Source organism: Oncorhynchus mykiss, chromosome 28 (assembly GCF_013265735.2).
Source record: "Oncorhynchus mykiss isolate Arlee chromosome 28, USDA_OmykA_1.1, whole genome shotgun sequence".
Lineage (NCBI taxonomy): Eukaryota > Metazoa > Chordata > Actinopteri > Salmoniformes > Salmonidae > Oncorhynchus > Oncorhynchus mykiss.
In genome coordinates, this window is record NC_048592.1 from 20400053 (window position 1) to 20424611 (window position 24559).

Sequence of the window (24559 nt, forward strand, 5' to 3'; positions counted from 1 at the left end):
GAAAATGAGACCAGAAGGGAAAAGACAAAAGAACAGGACAATACCAAACACAAACTAACAATGGTCAGTCACGTGGACATTCAAGAACATGGAGCACGAGAGAGCACGTCAGCAACGATATTATCAGTTCCCCGGATGTGCCGCACATCGAGATGGAATGCTTGTAAAAATAAACACCATCTCATTATCCTCTGATTAGGACACATCATGGACCTCAAAACGGTGAGAGGGTTATGGTCGGTGTAGACCACAATAAGTACTACTCCCGACCTGACATAGACCTCGAAGTGTTGTAGCGCCCATATGAGTGCTAGCGCTTCTTTTTCAATGACCGAGTAGTTCAACTGATAATGGTTAAACTTTTTGGAAAAGAAACTAACAGGCCTCTCAACATCAGACACATCTGCTTGCAGCAAAACTGCACCTGCCCCCACATGACTAGCATCCACCTGCAAGGTACATGACAAATCCACGCAAGGAGCAGCCAGCACCGGCGTTGAGGTAAGCAACCTCTTTGCATCTTCAAAAGCCTGTTGACAATGACAAGACCATTCGTAAACAGCCTTAGCTTTCAGAAAATCTGTCAAGGGAGTGACCACAGTAGAGAAGTTCCTACAAAAACTACGGTAATAACCAATCATTCTCAAGAAAAGCATCAGTTCCTTTTTAGTAGTTGGTGGTGGAAAAGCATCAATAGCTACCACCTTAGCCCGAACATGATGCACTTCACCCTGTCCAACCACCTTTCCAAGGTATCTAACGGTCGCCTGAGCAAACTCACATTTAGCCAGATTGATCGTGAGGCGACCCGCAGCTAGGCGGTCGAACAAGGATTGAATACGGGTCAGATGTTCCTCCCAAGTATCTGCATATATCACTGCATCATCCAGATAAACAGCGCACCCGGCCAGACCGGAGACAACCCTGTTCATAAGTCGCTGAAAAGTGTCAGGTGCATTACGCAGGCCAAAACTCACAACCGAATACAAGTACAGACCAGAGGGTGTAATAAAGGCAGAGATTTCACGTGCCCTACTCATCAGTGGCACCTGCCAATAGCCCTTTAACAGGTCAAATAGGTACAGAGAAAGAAAGAAAGAAAGAGAGAGAGAGAGAGAATTAGAGAGAGCATACTTAAATTCACACAGGACACAGGATAAGACAGAAGAAACACTCCAGATATAACAGACTGACCGTAGCCCCCCGACACATAAACTACTGCAGCATAAATACTGGAGGCTGAGACAGGAGGGGTCGGGAGACACTGTGGCCCCATCCGACGATACCCCCGGACAGGGCCAAACAAGCAGGATACAACCCCACCCACTTTGCCAAAGCACAGCCCCCACACCCCTAGAGGGATATCTTCAATCCCCAACCTACCATCATGAAACAAGGCAGAGTATAGCCCACAAAGATCTCTGCCATGGCACAACCCAAGGGGGGTGCCACCCCGGACAGGAAGATCACGTCAGTGACTCAACCTACTCAAGTGATGCACAGTGACTCAGCCCCTGTAATAGGGTTAGAGGCAGAGAATCCCAGTGGAGAGAGGGGAACCGGCCAGGCAGAGACAGCAAGGGCGGTTCGTTGCTCCAGTGCCTTTCAGTTCACCTTCACACTCCTAGGCCAGACTACACTCAATCATAGGACCTACTGAAGAGATGAGTCTTCAAAAAGACTTAAAGGTTGAGACCGAGTCTGCGTCAGCTTGAAAGGTTAGAGGCCATGATTATTTTCATAATTGTGTCAAGAGATATAGTACTAAAAAACTTGAGTGTCTCCCTTGATCCTAGGTCCTGGCAGAGTTGTGCAGACTCAGGACAACTGAGTTTTGGAGGAATAGGAGGAAGAGGAGTCCGTAATTTGCTTTCTAATGATCATGATCTTTTCCTCAAAGAAGTTCATGAACTTATCACTGCTGAAGTGAAACCATCCTCTCGTGGGGAATGTTGCTTTTTAGTTAGCTTTGCACTAGCATCAAAAATAAATTTTGGATTGTTCTTAATTTCCTCAATTAAGTTGGAAAAATAGGATGATCGAGCAGCAGTGAGGGCTCTTCGATACTGCACAGTACTCTTTCCAAGCTAGTCGGAATACTTCCAGTTTGGTGTGGCGCCATTTCCTTTCCAATTTTCTGGAAGCTAGCTTCAGAGCTCGGGTATTTTCTGTACACCAGGGAGCTAGTTTCTTAAGACAAATGTTTTTTGTTTTTAGGGATGCAACTGCATCTAGGGTATTGCTCAAGGTTAAATTGAGTTCCTCAGTTAGGTGGTTAACTGATTTTTGTACTCTGACGTCCTTGGTTAGGCGAAGGGAGTCTGGAAGGGCATCTTGGAATCTTTGGGTTGTCTGAGAATTTATGGCACGACTTTTAATGATCCTTGGTTGGGGTCTGAGCATATTATTTGTTGCAATTACAAACATAATAAAATGGTGGTCCGATAGTCCAGGATTATGAGGAAAAACATTAAGATCCACAACATTTATTCCACGGGACAAAACTAGGTCCAGACTATGACTGTGGCAGTGAGTAGGTCTGGAGACATGTTGGACAAAACCTGTTAGTGAGCATTTCTTCTTTGCCGATAATCCATCCACCTGACAGGTGTGGCATTTCAAGAAGCTAATTAAAAGGCATGATCATTACACAGGTGCACCTTGTGCTGGGGAAAATAAATGGCTACTCTAAAATGTGAAGTTTTGTCACGCACACACTGCCACAGATGTCTCAAGTGTTGAGGGAGTGTGCAATTAGCATGCTAACTGCAGGAATGTCCAAGAGAGCTGTTGCCCGAGAATTTTATGTTAAATTCTCTACCATAAGCCACCTCCAACGTCATTTTAACGAATTTGGCAGTACGTCCAACCGGCCTCACAACCGCAGACCATTAGTGTGACGTTATGTGGGCGAAGGGTTTGCTGATGTCAACGTTGTGAACAGAGTGCCCCATAGTGGTGATGGGGTTATGGTATGGGCAGGCATAAGCTACAGACAACGAACACAATTGTGACAAAATCCTGAGGCCCATTGTGAGGCCCATATTTTATGGTATCTATGACCAACAGATGCATATCTGTATTCCCAGTCATGTGAAATCCATAGAGTAAGGCCTAATTAATGAATTTACATTTACTGATTTCCTCATATGAACTGTAAATCAGTAGAATTTTTTTAATTGTTGCATGCTACGTCTATATATTTTTGTTCAGTAGATATAAACATGTCTAGTTAGATACTGTACTTTGCTTTGAAGTGTTGTGGGAGAATCAGAATTAGCTACGTAACATGCTACGTCTTATGATGCCTTATCTGCAGAATATGTTTAGAGGATTGAACTGTTGAACTCTTGTTATTAGAATGTCTCCCTTCATACTCTGGTGTTGGTGATTGCACTTCCTCCCTCATATGGGCCTCAGTCACCTGGGGCCCAGAGAGGGGAGAAGTCAGGCTTGTCTATCACATGTCCCTGTTGCTATGCAGAATATGAGAAAGAGAATAGGGCAAAGGAGGTGAGAAGGGAACATTGTGGAGACAAGTGATTTTTTCCCCATACACATTCACCTATGGAAACAATGTCTGTGCGTCAGTCCCCCCCCTCTTTGGGTCTTGGGGGAGCTTGTCCTCTCCCCTGGTTCCCTTTTTAGCAAGATGGACACTAAGTAACGAAATATGTCATTTTGTGTTCTTAGTACTGAACAAAACAACAAGTTCTTTGTACTGGAGGCAGAGTGCTCTCTGAGGTTGCACCTATCTTGCGATGGTATTTAACCAAGAGGTTCACTCCACTCAGTGGGCTTTCACTCTATTCACAATTGTGTAGGTATTGTGATCATCTCCCTTATCGATAAGTTATTTTGATAAAGTTAATATCCTGATTGGTAATTGACCTTATCTCTCCTCATTATTGATTCAAATATTTACCACAGAAGTAGCTTACCTTACCCATTTGATCCCTGCTTCATTGAATGAGGGAATAATTTAATAAAGACAAAATAATTTGGTTGTAATGTTACAATATGTTATATCAAGGGGGATCAACCATCCTCTAGCATTGCTACTGCATGGGTTTGCAGGCTTTTGTTCAAGCCCTGGTCTAACTAACCACAATGTAGCCTAAACATCAGCTGCTCAGCAGGGCCATGATAAGATGGCGCCGACAGACATGGCAGCTCTGCTTCTAGCTCCTAAGCAACTTTGCAGTGTTTTGTTTTTTTGTGTGTTATTTCTTACATCATTAACCCAGAAGGTTTTTTGTGTTATTACATACAGCCGGAAAGAACTTTTAGATATCAGAGCAGCGGAAACTCACCAGCGTTATGACCAGGAATACAACTTTCCCGAATTGGAGCCTTTGTTCTTAAAACTCCTTTGGGGTAGGGGGCAGTATTTTCACGTCCGGACGAAAAGCGTGCCCAGAGTAAACTGCCTGCTACTCAGGCCCAGATGCTAGGATATGCATTTTATTAGATTTGGATAGAAAACACTCTGACATTTCTAAAACTGTTTGAATGATGTATGTGAGCATAACCGCACTCATATGGCAAAAACCTGAGACAAAAATCCAACCAGGAAGTGGGAAATCTGAGGTTTGTTGGTTTTCAAGTCTTAGCCTAACCAACATACACTGTCGTCGGGGTCATATTGCACTTGCTACGGCTTCCACTAGATGTCAACAGTCTTTAGAACCTTGTTTCAGGCTTCTACTGTGAAGTGGGAGAGAATGAGAGCTGATTGAGTCATGGGTCTGCCAGAAGGCCATGTGCTCAGTCAGGCGTGCGCCCGTGAGAGTTAGCTCTGTTCCCTTTAATTTCTAAAGACAAAGGAATTCTCCGGTTGACACATTATTGAAGATTTATGATAAAAATATCTTAAAGATTGATTATATACATCATTTGACATGTTTCCACGAACTGTAATATAACTTTTATGACTTTGTCTGGACCTAATGCCTGCACATTTGGATTACTGTGCTAAATGCATGAACAAAAAGGAGGTATTTGGACATAAATGATGGACTTTATCGAACAGAACTAACATTTATTGTGGAACTGGGATTCCTGGGAGTGCATTCTGATGAATATCATCAAAGGTAAGTGAATATTCATAATGCTATTTCTGACTTTTGTCGACTCCATAACATGGTGGGTTGCTTGTTTTGGTCTCTGAGCGCTGTACTCAGATTATTCCATGGTGTGCTTTTTCTGTAAAGCTTTTTTGAAATCTGACACAGCGGTTGCATTAAGGAGAAGTATATCTTTAATTCATAACAGTTGTATTTTCATCAACATTTATGATGAGTATTTCTGTAAATTGACGTGGCTCTCTGCACTTTCACCGGATGTTTTGGAGGCAAAGCATAATGCGCCAATATAAACATAGATTTTTGGATATAAATATGAACTTTATCGAACAAAACATACATGTATTGTGCAACATACATGTATGAGTGCCATCTGATGAAGATCATCAAAAGTTAGTGATTAATTTGATCTCTATTTCTGCTTTTTGTGACTCCTCTCTTTGGCTGGAAAAATGGCTGTGTTTTTTTGTGTTTAGGTGCAGACCTAACATAATCGCATGGTATGCTTTTGTCGTAAAGCCTTTTTGAAATCGGACACTATGGTGGGATTAACAACAAGTTTATCTTTAAAATGGTGTATAATACATGTATGTTTGAGGAATTTTAATTATGAAATTTCTGTTGTTTGAATTTGGCGCCCTGCATTTTCACTGGATGTTGGTCAGGTGGCGTTAGCGTCCCACCTAGAGAGGTTAACACCAGGGCAATTTATCTTATCCCAGAGGCTGCTTCAAGACGCCACCGCCGAAGAAGAGGTATACGGAGTGGCCTTCTATTCAGACTCAGGACACATGCACACCATCCACTGCTTCCGAGTATATTACTCGTTAATGTTCATTCTCTGTACAATAAAGTAGACGAGCTCAGGGCGAGGATCTCCTTCCAGAGAGACAACAGGGACTGTAACATACTCTGTTTCATGGAATCATGGCTCTCTCCGGATATACTGTCCCGTCCATACAGCCATCTGGGTTCTCGGTACATTGCACAGACAGGAATAAAGAATTCTCCGGGAAGAAGAAAGGCATAGTGTATGTTTCATGATTAACTACTCATGGTGTGATTGTGATAACGTACAGAAACTCAAGTCCTTTTGTTCACCTGAACTAGAATACCTCACAATCAAATAATGACCGTATTACCTCCCAAGAGAATTCTCTTCGGTTAAAGTTACAGCCATGCATATTCTCCCTCAAGCCAATACCACGACGGCCCTCAAAGAACTACCCCCACCATCCCTTCAGCAAATCAGATCACAACTGCATTTTGCTCCTCCCTTCTTATAGGCAGAAACTCAACCAGGAAGTAACTGGGCTAAGGTCTATTCAACACTGGTTTGAATCCATGCTTCAAAATTGTTTTGGTCACGCAGACTGGAATATGTTCCAAGTAGCCTCTGAGAATAACATTGACGTATACACGGACACATTGACCGAGTTCATCAGGAAGTGTATAGGGGATGTTGTTCCCACTGTGACTATTAAAATCTACCCAAACCAGAAATAGTTGATAGATGGCAGCATTTGTCCAAAACTGAAAGCACGAACCACCGCATTTAACCAATGCAAGGTGACTGGGAATATGGTTGAATACAAACAGTGTAGTTATTCCCTCCATAAGGCAATCAAACAGGCAAAACGTCAGTACAGACACAAAGTGGAGTTGCAATTCAACGGCTCAGACACGAGACAGATATGTGACAGGGTCAACAGGCAATAACGAATTACAAAGGGAAAACCAGCCACGTCACGGACACCGACGTCTTGCTCCCGGACAAGCTACACACCTTCTTCACCCGCTTTGAGGATAACCCAGTGCCACTGACGCGGCCTGCTCCCAAGGACTGTGGGCTCTCCTTCCCAGTGGCTGACGTGAGTAAGACATTTAAGCGTGTTAACCCTCGCAAGGCTGCCGGCCCAGACAGCATCCCTAGCCGCGTCATCAGAGCATGCGCAGACCAGCTGGCTGGAGTGATTACGGACATATTCCATCTCTCCCTATCCCAGTCTGCTGTCCCCACTTGCTTCAAGATGTCCACCATTGTTCCTGTACCCAAGAAAGTGAAGGTAACTGAACTAAATTACTATCACCCCGTAGCACTCGCTTCTGCCATCATTAAGTGCTTTGAGAGGTTAAGGAACATATCACCTCTACCTTACCTGACAGCTCATCATTAAGCTCGGGGCCCTGGGTCTGAACCCTACCCTGTGCAACTGGGTCCAGGACTTCCTGACAGGCTGCCCCCAGGTGGTGAAGGTAGGAAACAACACCTGTCAATCGTTGTCTCTGATTGAGAACCCTACTTAGGTAGCCTGTTCCCACCTGTGTTTGTGGGTAGTTGTTTCCTGTTTTTTCACCTTACAGGACTGTTTCGTGTCGTTCACTCTCTTTGTTGTTTTTTGTCATTCAGTGTTCCGTTTATTTAATTAAATTTACAATGAACACTTACCACGCTGCGTGTTGGGCCGATGATTCCTATTCCTCTTCATAAGACGAAGAGGAGAGGAGAGCCGTTACAGCTTTACTCATTTCATATGCATATATTGTGTTGTATTCTGCTGTATTTTAGTCAATGCCACCCCAACATTGCTCGTCCTAATATTTGAATATTTCTTAATTCCATTCTTTTACTTTTAGATTTGTGTGTATTGTTGGCAATTGTTAGATACTACTGCACTGTTGAAGTAGGAACACAAACATTTCACTACACCCTCAATAACATATGCTAAATATGTGTATGTGACCAATAAAATGTGATTTGATTTGATTTGATAAGCAGACTTGGGTGTTTCAGGGCTGGATCAAAAGCCAAGCCTGCACACCCAGGGGTTCTCCAGATGGAGAGCTCCTCCATCTAAAATGACCACATTTTAACATTTGACTAACAGTGCAGATCTACTTTGTGGGGGTTTGATCAAGTGCACAACGGCAAGAGAGAGAGAGAGAGAGATAGCTAGCTAGCTATATTTGGTTGTATTTATTTTAACTTTCACTTAGCTAGCAAATGCAGCTAGCTAGTTAAGCCTACTCAAACACCCAGCTCAAATAGAGAGGGATACTATGTTAGCTACCTGGCTATGGCTATCCAACACTGGAACTATTCCAAGTCAAGTTAAGCTTTTTAACTGCTAAACTGCTTTATGACTGTACACTATATTGCATGACTGTAGCGGGTTTACTAAAGCGTTAGTTCTAGTTGACTATAACATGACAACGATGTAGGCTGTGAGTAGCGGTCATGGTATGAAGGTTTGGCTTGGAAAGGTTTTTCACCTGGTGACAGACATCTGATATGTTGTTGAAGTAGATTGTTGCGAGAAGGAATTATATTTATATACAACGAGCAAAGTGATCATGCTCAACCTGTGTACCTACATTGTAAACTTTCAATCATAGGCTAGGTTGTAGCAACCTCATGATGGGTACAGGGAAAATTTGAGATGCATGTAGTAGCTTGATCCTATCGATGTTACATTAAGCTGGATGAATGGAATATTAATGAACAAAAATAATCATCCTCCGCATCTTAAACGGAACCGATCACCACTGATTTGCATCACATGCATTCACTCACTGATCATGTATTGTTCTCTGTTTGCAGTGAGCTGAGCATTAAGAATTGGATCATGTCCATGGTATATGCTGGGCATGTGTCTCACATAGCATGGCTCCATCCCTACTGTGCACAGCAGATCTGTGGGACAAGACAACCACCATCAGATCACTAACCCACCTGACTCGACACTGGTTTTCTTTGCAAGCCACTTCCTGTCTTTCTGGATGCCTTATACAGAAAGGTGTGGTTTGACCCAAAGACGTTTCTTATTCTCCTTTCTTTTGTTTTATTTCAGAGTTACAAGTAAGGACGATTACTTTTTAAGTGTCGGCCTATATGTTCATCAGGATCAGCTGGCGAATCCTAAAACTCTCGGACTGAGTATTGTCCGAGTGAACCCTGTGGAGTGTTGCCAGAGGAAAGAGAGGGAGCTTAACATTGGGAAGAGACCCAGGACAGAGAACAAGGGAGTTTTGGATGTGAATGACGCTCAACCCTCCTCTTCAGCTTCCAAGCCTGAGAGCAGATCTACTAGCTGTACTGACCGAGTTCAGCCACCAGGTGGCAGTAGAACCTCAGGGAGCAGCTGCAGCAGGAATGGCAACAACAAATAGTTTTACCGTCATTTAACCTGGCAAGTCAGTTAAGAACAAATTCTTATTTACAATGACAGGCTAGGAAAAGTGGGTTAACTGTCTTGCTCAGGGGCAGAACAACAGTTTTTTATATTGTCAACTCGAGGATTCAATCTAGCAACCTTTCGGTTACTGGACCAACTCTCTAACCGCTAGGCTACCTTCCTCCCCTGGAAGAGGATAAGGAGCCATGCAAACAGGCTTGTTCAAAGACTGACATTGATGTCTCAACGACCTACACTGTGCACAGCCTTCTCTCAGTTATTAAGCAAACTGATCCATACATGCTTGACATGGACCTTGATTTTTCCTCTTGCAAGAATCCCTTCAAGGAGATGTCTACACAGGTAAAGGCAATGATCTGTAACTGTTGGAAACGAGAGGTTTAGCCTTCTCAAGGAAACATATACCGCTGAGAAGAAGCAGATTTCTTACTTAGTATCAGCAAATGTGTTGTAAGGTGTTGCTTTTTCTTTGGAAATCATGTCATGATTTGACGACATCAGTTTTACTCCCCCTCCTCTGTATACCATAGGAGCAGTACACTCTTCTACAGGCGCTATCTCTACAGCTTCATTAAACCTAGCGAAGACCCAGATGAGATAAGAGAAAATACTGTGTCTTTTCCATAAGTGTTATGTGTTTCAGAAGGTGTCTTTGTATCAGAAGCATGTGGTGTTTCGCCTCTACTGTACACTACAACTGTGTCATGTTGTGTTGTGTTCAGGAAGAGTTGACAGAGTGTGTAACGAGACATAGCCAGCAGCTGGAGGATCTGGAGACAGCATTTGAAGACCTGGTGGAGGATGATAGTAAGGAGATTGTCAGGTGCTGGGCTGCCAACCCTGGGTAGGGTAAATCTCTACCTGCCTTACAGTAACTCTGTTGCCAACCCTGGATAAATCTGCTCTAGCTGCCAGGCAGAAACTGCTGCATCACCCCAACTAGACCTACAGTGCCTTGCGAAAGTATTCGGCCCCCTTGAACTTTGCGACCTTTTGCCACATTTCAGGCTTCAAACATAAAGATATAAAACTGTATTTTTTTGTGAAGAATCAACAACAAGTGGGACACAATCATGAAGTGGAACGACATTTATTGGATATTTCAAACTTTTTTAACAAATCAAAAACAGTAACATTGGACGTGCAAAATTATTCAGCCCCCTTAAGTTAATACTTTGTAGCGCCACCTTTTGCTGTGATTACAGCTGTAAGTCGCTTGGGGTATGTCTCTATCAGTTTTGCACATCGAGAGACTGAAATTTTTTCCCATTCCTCCTTGCAAAACAGCTCGAGCTCAGTGAGGTTGGATGGAGAGCATTTGTGAACAGCAGTTTTCAGTTCTTTCCACAGATTCTCGATTGGATTCAGGTCTGGACTTTGACTTGGCCATTCTAACACATGGATATGTTTATTTTTGAACCATTCCATTGTAGATTTTGCTTTATGTTTTGGATCATTGTCTTGTTGGAAGACAAATCTCCGTCCCAGTCTCAGGTCTTTTGCAGACTCCATCAGGGTTTCTTCCAGAATGGTCCTGTATTTGGCTCCATCCATCTTCCCATCAATTTTAACCATCTTCCCTGTCCCTGCTGAAGAAAAGCAGGCCCAAACCATGATGCTGCCACCACCATGTTTGACAGTGGGGATGGTGTGTTCAGCTGTGTTGCTTTTACGCCAAACATAACGTTTTGCATTGTTGCCAAAAAGTTCAATTTTGGTTTCATCCTTCTTCCACATGTTTGGTGTGTCTCCCAGGTGGCTTGTGGCAAACTTTAAACAACACTTTTTATGGATATCTTTAAGAAATGGCTTTCTTCTTGCCACTCTTCCATAAAGGCCAGATTTGTGCAATATACGACTGATTGTTGTCCTATGGACAGAGTCTCCCACCTCAGGTGTAGATCTCTGCAGTTCATCCAGAGTGATCATGGGCCTCTTGGCTGCATCTCTGTTCAGTCTTCTCCTTGTATGAGCTGAAAGTTTAGAGGGACGGCCAGGTCTTGGTAGACTTGCAGTGGTCTGATACTCCTTCCATTTCAATATTATCGCTTGCACAGTGCTCCTTGGGATGTTTAAAGCTTGGGAAATCTTTTTGTATCCAAATCCGGCTTTAAACTTCTTCACAACAGTATCTCGGACCTGCCTGGTGTGTTCCTTGTTCTTCATGATGCTCTCTGTGCTTTTAACGGACCTCTGAGACTATCACAGTGCAGGTGCATTTATACGGAGACTTGATTACACACATGTGGATTGTATTTATCATCATTAGTCATTTAGGTCAACATTGGATCATTCAGAGATCCTCACTGAACTTCTGGAGAGAGTTTGCTGCACTGAAAGTAAAGGGGCTGAATAATTTTGCACGTCCAATTTTTCAGTTTTTGATTTGTTAAAAAAGTTTGAAATATTCAATAAATGTCGTTCCACTTCATGATTGTGTCCCACTTGTTTTTGATTCTTCACAAAAAAATACAGTTTTATATCATGTTTGAAGCCTGAAATGTGGCAAAAGGTTGCAAAGTTCAAGGGGGCCGAATACTTTCGCAAGGCACTGTAATCTTCAGTCGGAACCCTTTTTTCTTAAGAACCCTTCTCTCAGCACTGTTCAGTCATATAATACCAGCACAATATCAGAACTGGGGAGAAGTTCAATTGAGATCTACATCTGGTGATTTTTCCCTCATACATCAATATCCATGCTATTCCTCCCATGAACAGATATAATACATTTAGTGTGTAATCAAGTTTTTCTTGGGGGTTGAGCACCTCTCTGTTGTCTGCCTCTCGTTGCTACCAGTTGTCATAGTCTCATGTCAGAATTAGACGTTCATCCATGTTAAGTTAAGGTTAAGTTCAGGCATTATCTCCAAATGGTTATGGTAAGGGTTAAGGTTTAGGATAGGCTTAAAACAAACATATACAAAACTACAAAAATATACAAAACTTTCTATAGCTGAACAACCTTTGGAATCAGAGGCAAGAGGCAGATGCTTATGCCCATCCGCCATCTCCGTCCACAACACCCTAGCAAACCTGAAACCAACTTGAAGGTAACAGAGCTCACCGTTGCCCGAGTGGCCGGTTTCCACATCATTGTTTGACGTCCTCCGACATGGATGGACATCGAGTACTGACCTGTATCATGGGTGACCTGGCTGCTCACTGTCTGAATTAGATTTGGATGTCATAAGGCTATCATAGTAGCTAAAACGATATAGGCATGGTACTGTAGGGTGTCTCCTGGTTGGGGAGGTGATGTTCATGTTGGAAATATATCTCATATTTGTTTTCTAATCAAATATTTGCACAATTATAGCGTGGCCTGGGACTACGAACTTGTAAAATTACTGCTTTTTCACCGATATGGCCATCACCATTGGCACATTTTTCTTGCTACATTGCTAATTCAATTTATTTCCAGGGAAGGAAAATTAAATGAGGAAGAACATAATGTAGCCCTAATGATGAAAAGGTCAATCTCTAAATTTAGCCTGTCATTAACAGCTAAAAGGGTTTTACTTTGCTGCTTCTTTTCAACCTTTTACTCTTAAAGGCACAATGCTGATAAAACGATGGCTTTCATTATGTGGATTGCTCATACTATTCTATCCCTTCCTGGTGCTTCTCCCTCTCCAATAGGGGTGATGATGAGGATGTTGATGATGACGATGATGAATGTGCAACAGCAGGCTCTGACCTGTGATTGTGTCTCCCTCTGTGATGGTGGAGGTGATGATTAAGGTGCACTAGGCGGGGCTGACCTGTGACTACTCGCGGGGCTGACCGGTGAGCTACCCCAACACATTAGCAGTGAGGAGTAGATTGGGAGGCTGGTCCTGGCAGTGGAGCTCATTCTGGAGGCGCCGACCCAGCCCACCCTTATCACCGTCTACAAGAATCTCAGTGCCAGTTGTGTAACAATACTTTAACGTACCTCTTAAGTTGTTTTTGAGGGTATCTGTACTTTACTATTTATATTTTCAACAACTTTTACTTAACTACATTCCTAAAAAAAAAATACATTTTCTCGGACACCCAAAATGGTCCAATTCATGCACTTATCAAGAGAACATCTCCGGTCATCCCTACTGCCTCTGATCTGGCGGACTCACTAAACACACATGCTTCATTTGTAAATTATGTCTGAGTATTGGATTGTGCCCTTGGCTATCCGTAAACAAAAAAAAAACAAGAAAATGGTGACATCTGGCTTGCTAAATTTAAGGAATTTGAACTGATTTGCACTTTGACTTTTGATACTTAAGTGTATTTTAGCAATTACATTTACTTTTGATACTTAAGTATATGTAAAACCAAAGACTTCAACAGACATCTTACTTAACGGAAGAACATGGGACACGTTGTAGCACTGGATATGTAGCAAACATTTGTTGTTGTTGTTGATAGCCGTCAATTTGCTTTTTGTAAAATGTAGAGAGCAAGACAGAAGCTTTAGGCATATGTCAAAGATGTGACTGTGAGAAAAATTGTCTTGACACCTATAGACGCAGTTTGTTCTAGCACAAGAGACCATGTGCTCTGCTATTATTAAGGGGGTATGTGAGGGTATTGTGGCTTTTGTTAAAGAAAATGTCTAAAAGCATAGGCCTACCCTTTGCTAGTTTAAGATTAAAAACAAAATTATGGACCTGGTTATATAAAGCGATCTATAACAACGCTTTAGTCCACAATGCTTTATGCTAGTTTGCAATCTGTAAAATGCAGGAGAAAGATGTGACTCTGGGATGTCTCTGGGTTGACTCTATGACATTCAGAGGTTGCGCAACCTTCTATAACCAAAGAGACAAAACATTTACTTTGCTTGGGAAGTAATGTGTGATTCTGTCAATATCAATTGACGTTAGACATTTCAACAGGCTATTCAACAACATACTAACTCTAAATCAGTCAGAAACAAGCCAGGTAGCCTAAGAAGGAACGAAAATGAATTATTTAGGCGATATTATTATTTCAAGGCTATAGCCTGCCATTTAAGAAATCAGCTGTGAAGCATTGGTGACACGCTGGCATGAGCGCTCAGCAACACATCAACAACAGCACCTCAACAACATGCCTATACATTTCGCATTTAGGCTGTATAAAATGAAATAAAAAAATATATCATTATTTTGAATTAAATAATCATGGGAAAAAATGCCTTATTAGGCTATCGTGCCTTCAAAGAGTATTCAGGCCCCTGGACTTGTTCCACATTTTGTTGTTACAGCCTGTATTCAAAATGGATTCAATCCTTTTGTCCCCCCTCACCCATCTACACACAAAAGCCCATAATGAGAAAGTGAACATGTGTTTATAGAAATGTTTGCGAATTTATTAAAATGAAATATAGAAATATCCCATTTGCATAAGTATTCACACACCAGAGTCAATACTTTGTAGAAGTACCTTTGGCAGCAATTACGGCTGCGAGTTATTATGGGTAAGTCTCTAAGAGCTTTCCACTTTTGGATTGTGCAACATTTGCCCATTATTTTTAAATTCTTCAACCTCTGTCAAATTGCAATAGATTCTCAAGTAGATTTAAGTCAAAACTGTAATTCGGCCTGTCAGGTACATTCACTGTTTTCTTAGTAAGCAACTTCAGTGTAGATTTGGCCGTTTGTTTTAAGTTATTGTCAATAAGTTATTGTTTTAAGTTATTATTATCAATTTTCATTTCAGAGAGGTCCGGTTTTCTCCAGGTATCCCTCATTATAAATAACATACATGGAACCACACCAGAGGACAATCTGCCCAAGACATCATGATACAAATCACTGTGATGACATCGTGATTTGAGATGCATCTGTGGTGTAACTCTGACTTAGACCCATAAATCATCCACTGGTGTCAGGGGATTCAGCCTGAAGATGGTATTTCTTATTTGCAAATGTACCTGTGGTGACACGCGGGTACTAGGTTATTTGAAAGGCTTTAAAGTATGAGCTGAATGGTTGGAAATCAAGATAGCATGTCTACCTGCTCCACAGTCTAAGTTTTACTCAGGTAAGCAGGTATCAAAAATATATGTTTACCTGACATTATTGTTGTCTAATCAGATACTGTACAATTTAATGAGGACTTAATTTTTTTTATGTGCTGAGCTCAGTCGTCGTTAGTCAGTTTTCATCATTTGTGTATAATTGATTGTTTGCCAATTTCTTGCCCAGTCCTGACAATATTGGATGCAGGCAGAATTCACAAAGTGACATTTTGATGACTATGGTGCCATTTCTAGAGCAAATGCAGTGAATTATTCATGAAATAAATATGTTTTTGTGCCCATAACAATCCTTTTGCTAATTACTCAGAAATACTTTCCCTAATACAATGTATCACTTTAATCAAATATGAGGAAGCACTTATGACCTTAGCTGACCCTTTTTAATATTTGTATTAAGTTTTTGTACTTCAAGTCAGCAAATGATTGTGATTAGACCCTACCCTACCACACCCACTCCAGTTCGTTAGCAACTCTGTGCTTTGACATCTTCCTCTCAATGTTTTTAAAACTTAATGAATAGATTTGTATCTAAGTCAGTCAAAGCTATTGCATGTTATGCCACAACTTCAATGCCTTGGTTGTCAATGCAGAGTACAATTTGTCCCAACTACTGCACTGTCATTTTGAGTATACAGGAATACCTATTAATGCTTGTACATGAACACATGATACTTCATTGGCATGTTATTCTTATGCAATTCTTACAGATTCTCTCCATAACATTGTTCCCATTTTGAACGTCTTCCAATGAAAGATGGGATGCCCATTAGAGTAGGCTATAGTAGCTGTCAGGAAATCTATTACATTTTCCTTGGGTATAATAGACTCTCGGTGGGGTTGTTTTGTCTCCTGTTTTGATATTCACCATGTTCTTTTGAACAAAACGGATGCATTTTTGTGTACACCCATGACAAATTGTCCAATTAGAATCTTCATGGCTTTGCATACAATATCTTCATGCATACGATATCTCCAATTAAGCAGACATTGATGCTCCTCAAAACATAACGCTGATTTTTTTGATTGCAGCTCACCATTTAAATATGAATTTATACCCCAGCATGATGTAGCCTATTCCACACATCAATAACATCCAGTACACAATATCTGCTATATGATGACCCAATGTGAATTAAGGAACAGGTTTGTACCATAGACGTATAGACACAACTTAGTCGTATGAAAGCTGCTTATACCATGGGCAGAGCCGTATATGCTCTATATGATTCTGACCATGGTATTCTTTGTGTGCAGTGTTATTCAAGACCACTTCAACAACTTCATTCCTTGCAATGAACCTACACACAGAGGGAATCATTCTCATTCCCCACCATTTCAATCCTAATCCTTCCCTAAAGTGTCCACCACAGACAACCTTGAATCCTCCTTCCACGGGACTCAGACCTGTATTCCGTATGCTGAGCTGTGTCCCAGGTACTTCCTGTGCATTGTAAATGATGGTGTTGGACCGAGCATTGAGATGGACCTGTGTGCTCAGATTACTGATGCACCAACCAAGGCTGTTGGATCTTGACACCTTCCCTTCCCTCTGACCGGCATGTCTTAGCTGCCATGGATGGGATCAGGAAGGCTTCGCCATCCACATTAAATTTGGATGAGCATGAATGACCAACGGTGGACACGCTCTAGTGATGCCTGCAAAAAAGTCCCTAGTCAAAAAATCCTATAGGATTCAAATAAAAAAAATATAATAGAATCATATAGGAGTGCAATAGGACTGGTTCCATTGCATTCTTGCGCTGGAATCCTATAGGATCTTATAGTATAAAATCCTATATGATAGAATCCTATAGGACTCCAATATGACTGGTTCTAAAATCTGACAGGATTTTTCTATTGGACATACGGCAAATGAACTTGCAGCCCTGAATCACTCCCATATTGTGATGGTGTGTTGAACAGGTTAAGAACCTCAGGGAATTATCATTTTTTGTGAGTAGGCAAAGATACATTGTAGAATAATAGTGAAGACATCAAAACTATGAAATAACACATATGGAATCATTTTTAGTAAATTATAGTATAACAATACAGTGACAAAAAATAGATACAAATGGCTACAACTTAGCTAGCTAGTCAGTTAACAGCAAAATGTGGCTAAAAGTAGTTTCTTAGCTAGCATAAAAACAAGTGCATAAAATGCTGCGACATGACAAAAATATGACTAAAACATAAGGAAACAAATACTGTACCCAGAGTTCTTGCGTTCACAGTGAAGGATAAAACAGTTAGAATAAAACTGTTTGAAAAAATTCTCTGCACAGCCACAGGTGTTGAGCTGAACTTGGGAGATGTGATGTCATCAGTCACTCTTAAAGGGACAGGCTTTCTTACAGGTGAATAAAACAGGAATTAATATAGAACTGTTGTTTCCAATCAACAAAAATGTTGTAATTCATGTTATTGTACTGTACTGGAACTTATGACAAAAACTATTATTTATTGGGTTCAATAAGGAAAAAAAGTTTGAATAAGTTTCTGATTGGGGTGACAACATCCTACAAGATTTACCAAAAACCTACAGGATTGTGAGAATCTTGGTCCAATAGGATTAATTGTGATTCCCAATAGGAAAAAAGCAGTCCAATATAATTCCAATATGATTCTGATACAGGTGACACAATATCCTATAGGACTGCGAGAATCCTATAGGATCACTTTTTTTTTATTTCCAATAGGAAAAAAGTAGTCCAATAGGATTTTGATAGAGGTGACACAAAATCCTATAGGATTGTGAGAATCCTATGATATTCTATTGGGAACTAAATGTACTGTCTGGAGAGCTGAGTCAGTGAAACATGAAAACTAGTTAAAGGGGCAATCTGTGATTGCTACATAAGTTTTTTTTTTGTACACTGAATGTACAAAACATCATGAATGCCTGCTCTTTCCATGACACAGACTATTCAGGTAAATCCAGTTGATAGCTATGAACCCTTATTGATGTCACTTGTTAAATCCACTTCAAATCAGGGTAGATGAAGAGTAGGAAACTGTGTGTACGGAACTGCAACGCTGCTGGGTTTTTCACGTTAAACAGTTTCCCGTGTGTATCAAGAATGGTCCACCACGCAAAGGACATCCAGCCAACTTGACACAACTGTGGGAAGCATTGCAGTCAACATGGGCCAGCATCCTTGTGGAACGCTTTAGACACCTTGTAGAGTCCATGCCCCATGGGGGGTGGAACTTAATATTAGAAAGGTGTTCTTAATGTTTTGTACACAGTGTACAAAACATTAAGAACCCATTGATTCTTGAGGAATATAACTTAACATGTCTCATGAGCTTAGTTTTAACTGTTGCAACCCATCAGAACCAAAATCCATTGTTTGTAAGCAATGTAATAAAAACAACACTATACACTCAGTGCTTGCGTCCATAGTGCTGTCTATGAATTTGAGAGTGGTTCCATTTCTCCAGCCCCATCCCATAGCTGTTTACCAAAAACCGTGGCAGGTGATGGCGTTGTTGTTGTTTGATCTGCAGATTGCCTCTTTAAGTGCAAACATGGATTGTGAGATCCAAGGTCAGCTAGTAATTGTAAATGTGGAAGTAGGCCCTGTGAAAACCTACAGAGATGAGTCAGCGACCTTCAAGCATTAAAGTTATGTAACTGTTTCTAATAAACCTGACGGCTGCTGGGTATAGTAGGTGACATCAAAGAGAGAGAGCATCATCATTGTTCTCTGCCATTGAAAACATTTCTTACTGACACCCACTTTCTCCCATTTTCTCATTTTCTGTTTTGCAGTCTGGCAGCTGTTGTTAAAACTGAAAATAAAACTGAGGTGACATCACACTAGTGCACTAATAGAAGCCTAATTATAGCCAAGGTCACTTTCTTTGTTTTGCTTATTTCAGACTCAGATATTTGTATATGGGGGTGATTTAATTTAATAAAATGTAATAAAATACTGCATAATAATTTAATTAAAAAATCCTAATTAATTAGAAAATCCTATTATATACTCTTCTGTTAATAAGAGACAGAGGATTGGCAACTTTGTCTTCCAGTGCTTAACTCCACATCATCATTAGACACTGTAACTTTCGGCTCCTGCTCCAAAAAGAATTGTGTCAAGATCCACTTGTTCATTTATCCTGGCTGATAACTAGAACACAGCGTACTGCCTGGCTCCCTAGTAGCTTTCAGTGAAATATGCTATTGTCAATACAAGGAACCAACTAAACAACCAAAGTCAATAAGAACAGATCAGCATTTCATTTTCTATCCCTTGCTGTATCATTCCCAGTAGAGCTAACTGTTGTTTGACATTAGGAACTAGCCTATTAGAACAATGCTCTGCAGTACCAGTTTTAAATCCATTCCATCAATCAAAATTAAATACAAGAAAATATTGGGAAGTGTATGTTTCTATCAAGGATTAGTTTCCCTGGCAACCATGCTATGCCACTAGCAAGCAACTTAAAACTGGGGAACAAGTAGAAATCTTGGTAAGATTTCAATTGCAACCTCAAAACGTTCAGAAGATTTCAATTGCAACCTAAAAACGTTCAAAACCTCAAAACACTTCATTTAATTTCACAGTAAAATAGGAATAAAAAAGTGATACGTAAGCACGTCCCCTGGCAGCGGTTATTCATGTTTGGCACACTTAGCCTAGAGTCATAGTAAACATTGAAGGCAGAATGTTCCACAAGGAATGAATAGGCTAATCATCATCACCAAAATAAATCCACAGAAGATGCCTTATGAATAAGGGAAATCACATATCTACATAATATTCCAGTCACATCATAAAAAGAAGGAAACTACATCTGAAAATGAAATATCTGGAAAATGTTTATCCTGAATAACATGCAGAGTCTACTTAATTGAAAGCACACTGATGCATTTTACTTGCACATAGCAGTGAAACAATATTGTATAGGTGTTACTGTAATTTAATTATACCTATGTGTTTTCATTAATTGAATTCCCTTAATCTATTTCAAGAGAATTTGTAAGATTCTTGTTTGCATAAAATAGACGCGGACCAGTCTTATCAATAATAAGTAACAGAATTTATTCTCGGAGCGTGCTGCCACTTTACCACGAGCAACAGTTTATATACAATAACATGACGTCATTTCATTGCTTAACAGAATCCCCTCCTCTCGACCGGGACAAATTGAAATTAATAGTTCATTCTAACTTACTAACACACTCACAGGTCACACAACATAACTGAATTAACTTTTGACCCCTCAACATTATCGATCACCACTTAGCTGACAGTTCTAATTAACAGAAAACCTAGGAATGCACTCACTTCCTTATCTAAAAACCCCAGAGCTCACTTTCGTCGGTTCAACCATAGGTTAACTATATTATCTGTTTACTTAATCCACAGACCATTCCTTTCTTCCCAGTTGGACTGGTGTTCATTAACTTGAATTACTCCTTGTCCGTGTCTCACAATCCCTTCTTATGAACTCATATTGTTAATCAGATATAATAAAACAGAGTATAAGTTTAACTTATTTACAGTTCCATTTAAAATGATTTGTTCAGTCATTTAATCATAATTATCCCAACAATAGCTCTCCTCTTGTCTTGTAGCAGATTGCCTACAGCCAAGTAATACATGTTTTCATTCACTTCCTTGGCTCTGTATAGCAGTAGGTTTAGTTCCTTTTTTCATCACATATACAGTCAGGTCCAAAATGATTGTCACCCTTGATAAAGACGAGCAAAAAAGAGCTATATTGTATGCCCAATTATTTTGAAAATGATATGCTTTTATGCTAATATAATTGAAAAATATATAAATATTTTGTTTAAAGCTGCGATATGTAACTTTTTTAGGCAACCTGACAAAATTCACATAGACATTTGAGTTTTAGATCTGTCATTCTCGTTGAAAGCAAATCTAAGAATCTGTTCTATGTAGGCTATTTCTATGCTTCCCTGTTTTAAGTTTTGTTTGTTTGTAAGGAGGCATGAGGACTGCAGATGTGGCCAGGGCAATAAATTGCAATATCCGTACTGTGAGACGCCTAAGACAGCGCTACAGGGAGACAGGACGGACAGCTGATCATCCTCGCAGTGGCAGACCACGTGTAACAATACCTGCACAGGATCGGTACATGCGAACATTACACCTGCGGGACAAGTACAGGATGGCAACAACAACTGCCGGAGTTACACCAGAAACGCACAGTCCCTCCATCAGTGCTCAGACTGTCCGCAATAGGCTGAGAGAGGCTGGACTGGGGGCTTCTAGGCCTGTTGTAAGGTAGGTCCTCAACAATGGGCACAAACCCACCGTCGCTGGACCAGACAGGACTAGCAAAATGTGCTCTTCTCTGACGAGTTTTGTCTCACCAGGGGTGATAGTCGGATTCGCATTTATCGTGGAAGGAATGAGCATTACACCGAGGCCTGTACTCCGGAACCGGATCAATTTGGAGATGGAGGGTCCGTCATGGTCTGGGGCGTGGTGTCACAGGATCATCGGACTGAGCTTGTTGTCATTGCAGGTAATCTCAACACTGTTCGTTACAGGGACAGTTACAGAGGTCTAAGGCCATTCCCCCCAGAAATGTCCGGGAACTTGCAGGTGCCTTTGTGGAAGAGTGGGGTAACATCTCACAACAAGAACTGGCACATCTGGTGCAGTCCATGAGGAGGAGATGCACTGCAGTACTTAATGCAGCTGGTGGCCACACCAGATACTGACTGTTACTTCTGATTTTGACACCCCCTTTGTTCAGGGACACATTACACCATTTCTGTTAGTCACTTGTCTGTGGGACTTGTTCAGTCTATGTCTCAGTTGTTGAACCTTGTTATGTTCATACAAATATTTACACATGTTAAGTTAGCTGAAAATAAACACAGTTGACATTGAGAATACGTTTGTTTTTTTGCTGAGTTTATGTTATTTTTCATTTATTTATTTTTTGCTCATCTTTATCAATATTGGGGGGGGGGGGGGGGGGGGGAATGTTAAGTAATAAATGTTTTTCTCAAAAAGATAGGAATCCAAATGATTGGAATCCTTGATAAAGACGAGCAAAAAAACTATTCACAAACCTTTATGTAATGATAGCCATTACATGTGTTGACTCAATAGTTTGTGTGGTAGTGAGATAAATCTATCAATATGTCGTTACATTAGTCATGTTCAACTATATTGCAATTGTTATTTGCCTCATAAGGCAAAAATGAAAAGTTGTCCTTATTTACAGATATTATAATACTGTTTCTTTGAAACTGTCCCTGAACAGTTCACATACAGTATCTCCATAAGGTTCAGTATTTGCTGGGAATTTCACACAGAGACACACAGAGAGGCAATATCATACCAGCAGCAGAATATCTCCTTGAAGGTCTTCCTCATCTCCTGGCTCCTGAAGGCGTAGATTAGCGGGTCGATGACAGAGTTACACATGATGAGAATGAGGTACATGTTGAAGTGAGACATGAAGCACATACAGTAGGGGTTCCTGGGGCAGGAGATCATGAGGATGAGATGGAGGAAGAAGGGCGCCCAGCACACTATGAACACCCCCAGGAGGATGGTGAGGGTGATGGCCCCCTTCATGTTGGCTGCCTGCCAGATGGGGCCGTTGCCCGGCAGAGCGGCGATCCTCTTCATGTGCAGACGCGCCAGCATGAACATGTGGACGTACAGCGAGGCCATGAGCACCAGCATGCTGAAGAACATGATGATGAGGCAGATGAGGACGGTAGTGCTCTCCGAGTAGACGATGAAGAGGACGCCCGACACGGTGCAGAAGGTCCAGATGCTGGTGATGATGGCGGCAGCCCGGCGCACGGTCATAATGTTGTGGTAGCGTAGTGCATAGAAGATAGTCACGTAACGGTCAACAGCGATGGCCAGCAGGCTCCAGATAGACGCCAGCAGGGAACTACAGATCATGGAGTCAAACACGTTGTCCATGCTCTTGATCATGCCACCGCCGATCCCCAAGTTGCCATCAGTGATCATCGCCATGACAATGGTCTCAGTGGCGTTGGAGACGCTGACCAGCATGTCAGCCACGGCCAGGGAACAGATGAAGAAGTACATGGGAGAGTGAAGATTCTTGTTCTTGATGATGGCGGCAATAACTAGGATGTTCTCCAGCAGGCTGACGATGCCCAGCGTGAGGAAGACCTCAGTGGAGATGAGCAGCTGCTCATAACACCCAGGCAAACCACGGAATCTCTCTGCCATAGCCTGAGGCTGCTGATTGCTGAAAGGTAGAGCTCCAGAGCTGTGGTTCCGTAGGTGGAATGATCCATGGTGATGCTGGTGCGTGGCATTCATTGTTTTTGTAGGGTCTCTTCAGTCAGCACTCTTCAGCACACTTCATTCTTCATTATTCCCTTAATATGTCCAAAGAGTTTTTGTGCCTAACGAGGAGCTGCTACCTTAAAGCGCTTCAGCTTCGAGTGCCAGGCAGACACTGGGCAGTGAAGTATATAGTCTGAGACATTGGGAGGCAGTCCGATCCGTGACCGCAGGTGGCTGTTAGCTCAGACTCCACTGGCAGGAAAGCCTCATCATCCTCTGGACTCACGCTGCCATCTATTTACCACAGCTTCAGCCAGAGAGGTATCTGAGAAAGAGAGGAGAAGAGAACAGGCTAGAGAAAGAGAGAGAGAGGGATAAGTGAGAGCGAGAGAATGGAGAGAGAAGGAGAAAGGGAGAGAGAGAGAGAGAGGGAGGCAGAGAGTTTGAGAGATACATGGAAAGAGTGTGTGTGTCTGTGAGTGAGTGAGTGAGTGAGTGAGTGAGTGAGTGAGTGAGTGAGTGAGTGAGTGAGTGAGTGAGTGAGTGAGTGAGTGAGTGAGTGAATGAGTGAATGAGTGAGTGAGTGAGTGAGTGAGTGAGTGAGTGAGTGAGTGAGTGAGTGAGTGAGTGAGTGAGTGAGTGAGTGAGTGAGTGAGTGAGTGAGTGAGTGGCTAAGTCCAGAGAGTTTGAGACACTAACTGAAAGAATAGGTATTAAAGCACACACAGACAGCCAGATCTTCACTTAGCAGAATCATTCTCACTTTTCCTTCAGACACCCCTCAGCAATCTCATCCCTAACTCTTCCCTGTCTCTCAGCCAATGAGGGGATGTTTACAAGGGTGGGCATCATATCTGGAGGATGTTCTTGGTCTGACATGGAGATTTTAAGGTGTTTTTAAAAAGCCTTCACAGTGGTGATTTAAATGTATCAATAACATTTAGGAACTGTATTCTAACTGCCACTATGTTTCAAGCAATTAGCTTTACTGGAAATGCTCTTGTA

The 24559-nt window shown here is 41.5% G+C and overlaps 1 protein-coding gene and 1 pseudogene across 1 annotated transcript; one reads left to right on the plus strand and one right to left on the minus strand.

The window, feature by feature from the left end:
- Positions 1 to 460: 460 nt before the first annotated feature.
- On the plus strand, positions 461 to 12983 carry LOC110508181 (annotated as a pseudogene).
- A 9347-nt stretch (positions 12984 to 22330) lies between these two features.
- LOC110508705 (melanocortin receptor 4-like) lies at positions 22331 to 23789 on the minus strand. Its single transcript, XM_021589432.2, has one exon. The coding sequence runs from the start codon at positions 23585 to 23587 to the stop codon at positions 22586 to 22588; it is 1002 nt and encodes a 333-aa protein (XP_021445107.2). The 5' UTR covers positions 23588 to 23789; the 3' UTR covers positions 22331 to 22585.
- Between the last annotated feature and the right edge of the window lie 770 nt (positions 23790 to 24559).